Raw genomic sequence first — 2,634 nt, forward strand, 5'->3', positions numbered from 1 at the left:
ACTAGCCTGTCGCCCTTCACTTCCTAACATCTCCTCAAAGGATACAAGAAAGTTGCTAGTAGACCAAGGGGTGGGAATCACTGAAATGGAAAATCTAGAATGACAGTGCTGGGGAAGAGAAAACTAGAACAGCTCGGTTGAAGAGAACCTTAACTGCATGTTGACGTTGCTTTATTTAGGCAACACTTCCTAAAAATCACGTATAAAGTTAGATATGAAATCTCTTCCCCAATGTTGATACCTGCCCACAAAATGTTCTTACCTTCAGAGTATAAGAATCATTCTTAAAGCCGAATATTCAGTTCAAGGCACATACGTCATCTGCACTTGTAAATTTGCATTTAATATTTCACAATTCCTGTAAGAGAGGCTAGTCAGAAGGGAAACCCTCAAGTTTAAATCCCCACACTTACTGCTCATTAGTCACTTTCGCTATGTGAGATTAATTCGGTAGCTGGTCTAGAACGCACAGCTTGGGAACGCAGAGGCCCAGGCCTCATACAGACGTTTCCCACTCCCGTAACTGAACGTGCTGACCCATGTTGATGTCTGCCTTCGTCCAGTTGGCAAATGCAGACGTGCTACGCTGCCTCCTTCAAAAGAGTTCCTCATGTTAGGGGCAAAGGCCACAGCCAAACTCTGCCACTGACAGCCAGTGCCTTGGCCTGGATCCTCTATGTGGATGCAGGCCTACCCCTCCTCAGTCCAGCCTCATCTACTAGACCAGCTTGGCCATTCACTTTTCAGATGTCTGTGAGCACAGGATTGCAGACTGTGAACTCTGACTCATGTTCTTCCATTTGCCAACCAAGCCCGAGGCCTTTTCTGGCTAACCAGCCCTCTCTGCGCTGTCTTGTCTGCTGACTCCCACCCTCACCATTCACAGACCATCACGACACAGAGGATGCCAAGTTCTTTTAGTAATTCACCAGCTCCATGCAGGGACATCACAGGGCTGCCCTCCAGGAGCAGAGGAGCAGGGCTGCCTGGCAGAGTGTTTCACACTCCAGGTTAGCAAGAAAGAGCATCTTCATTTTTGTTTCCACACAACACTTCTCTGTGAGCCTGTTGGCCAACAAAGTGGCGGCCGATTGTTGGAGGAGCCAGCCAACCATCTTGTCTAACTTCAGATTCTTCAGGGCTAGAATATGTTCACCCCAGAGGCTTAGATGAAGCACATTTGCAGCTACTCGGGCAGATGGTCTCTGCAACAGGAAGGGAAGCTGAAGCTAGAACATCTGTTAACACGGTCTCAACCCAAAGCCTGCTTTGTTAGTGAGGGTCTTCCCTTCTTTGGTCTCAACCCAGTTCTTCCTCTACCCTATCTCCTACTGATGCCCTTCAGTCAGGTGACAAATACTGCCTGCCCCCTACCCGTGCTTCAAGCTTTTCCATGTGTACACCTCTGCATGGGGCAGCATGCATTGTTGAAATAGCCTTACCCCCCAGTGGAAAAGCCCAGTGCCTCTTGTGCACAGCTATCTGGTCCCTTGTACCAGGTAAGTAGTCTCCTATCATTTCATAACTGGTTGCAGCTGTTATTCAACCTTCACTGCGCACCAAGATAGCAGGCCACGTACAGAGAGCAGTTAACGGAGTGGCAGAACAGTGCTGGGATGCAGGTATGGCTCACCTGTTTGCACTAAGCCTGCCCCTGAGCCAGCTGCCACTCCAATTATGGCTTCAGATAGGTCTGCCTTTACATTCCCTTATATTAATTTCACAATGTCCAGATCTGCTCTCAGGAGATGTTTTCCATCTCTCCCTGATCAGTTCTCAGCTGTTTCCATGAGCTACATCTCCATTAAACATTTCTCAAAAATGCATCCTTTTCTCTCTGAATAGTTTTTTTTTTTTTTTTTTTTTGAGACAGAGTCTTGCACTGTCACCTAGGCCGGAGTGCAGTGGTGCGATCGTGGCTCACTGCAACCTCTGTCTCCCAGATTCAAACAATTCTCCTGCTTCAGCCTCCCGAGTAGCTGGAATTACAGGCATGTGCCACGACACCCAGCTAATTTTTGTATTTTTAGTACAGACGAGGTTTTACCATGTTGGCCAGGCTGGTCTGGAACTCCTGGTCCCAAGTGATCTGCCCGCCTTGGCCTCCCAAAGTGCTGGGATTATAGGTGTGAGCCACTGTGTCTGGCCTCTGAACAACTTTTGAAGCAACTTTTTAAAAAAGCCATAGGAGTTGAACTGCTAGGATTCTGACTATGATGTGGTGGCTAGCGCTCCTACTACTATCTATGTTAAAATCTGTTTTTTGTTCTCCTATAACTAGCCTTTACCTTCCTAACACAGAGGATCTATCACTGTGGCTCTGGCCCAAACCTGATCTTCACTCTGGAATGAGAACAGAGGTTTCTATCCACACCGTCCCTTTGAAGCCGGGGACAGCCTCACCTTGCTGGCCTCTCGCTGGAGCAGTGCCCTCACCAGCTGTCTCACGTCTGGAGGCACCAACTTGGGCAGTGTAGGTAGCTGAGCCTCTTGGTAGCTGCGGCTTTCAAGGTGGGCCTTGTCCTGGCCGTAGAAGGGATTGACAAGCCCGAAGATTTCATAGGCGATGGCTCCCACTGCCCAGGCATCAGCCTTGCTGTAGTCAATCACTGCCCTGGGGCCAGGACGGGCCGT

At 48.9% G+C, this 2,634-nt stretch overlaps 1 protein-coding gene across 2 annotated transcripts in view; it reads right to left on the bottom strand.

The window, feature by feature from the left end:
* Positions 1-322: 322 nt before the first annotated feature.
* PINK1 (PTEN induced kinase 1) overlaps positions 323-2,634 on the bottom strand; it is an 18,497-nt gene continuing 16,185 nt past the window's right edge. For both annotated transcript variants that reach the window (XM_055261049.2, XM_055261048.2), the window contains exons 7-8: positions 2,404-2,634; positions 323-1,205 (exon numbers count right to left, since the gene is read on the bottom strand). The exon at positions 2,404-2,634 is cut by the window's right edge and continues 6 nt beyond it. In XM_055261049.2, the coding sequence (XP_055117024.1) occupies positions 948-1,205; positions 2,404-2,634 (489 nt within the window). In that variant the 3' untranslated portion in view covers positions 323-947. The remainder of the gene's footprint in view (positions 1,206-2,403) is intronic.

This window comes from Symphalangus syndactylus, chromosome 22 (assembly GCF_028878055.3).
Source record: "Symphalangus syndactylus isolate Jambi chromosome 22, NHGRI_mSymSyn1-v2.1_pri, whole genome shotgun sequence".
NCBI lineage: Eukaryota > Metazoa > Chordata > Mammalia > Primates > Hylobatidae > Symphalangus > Symphalangus syndactylus.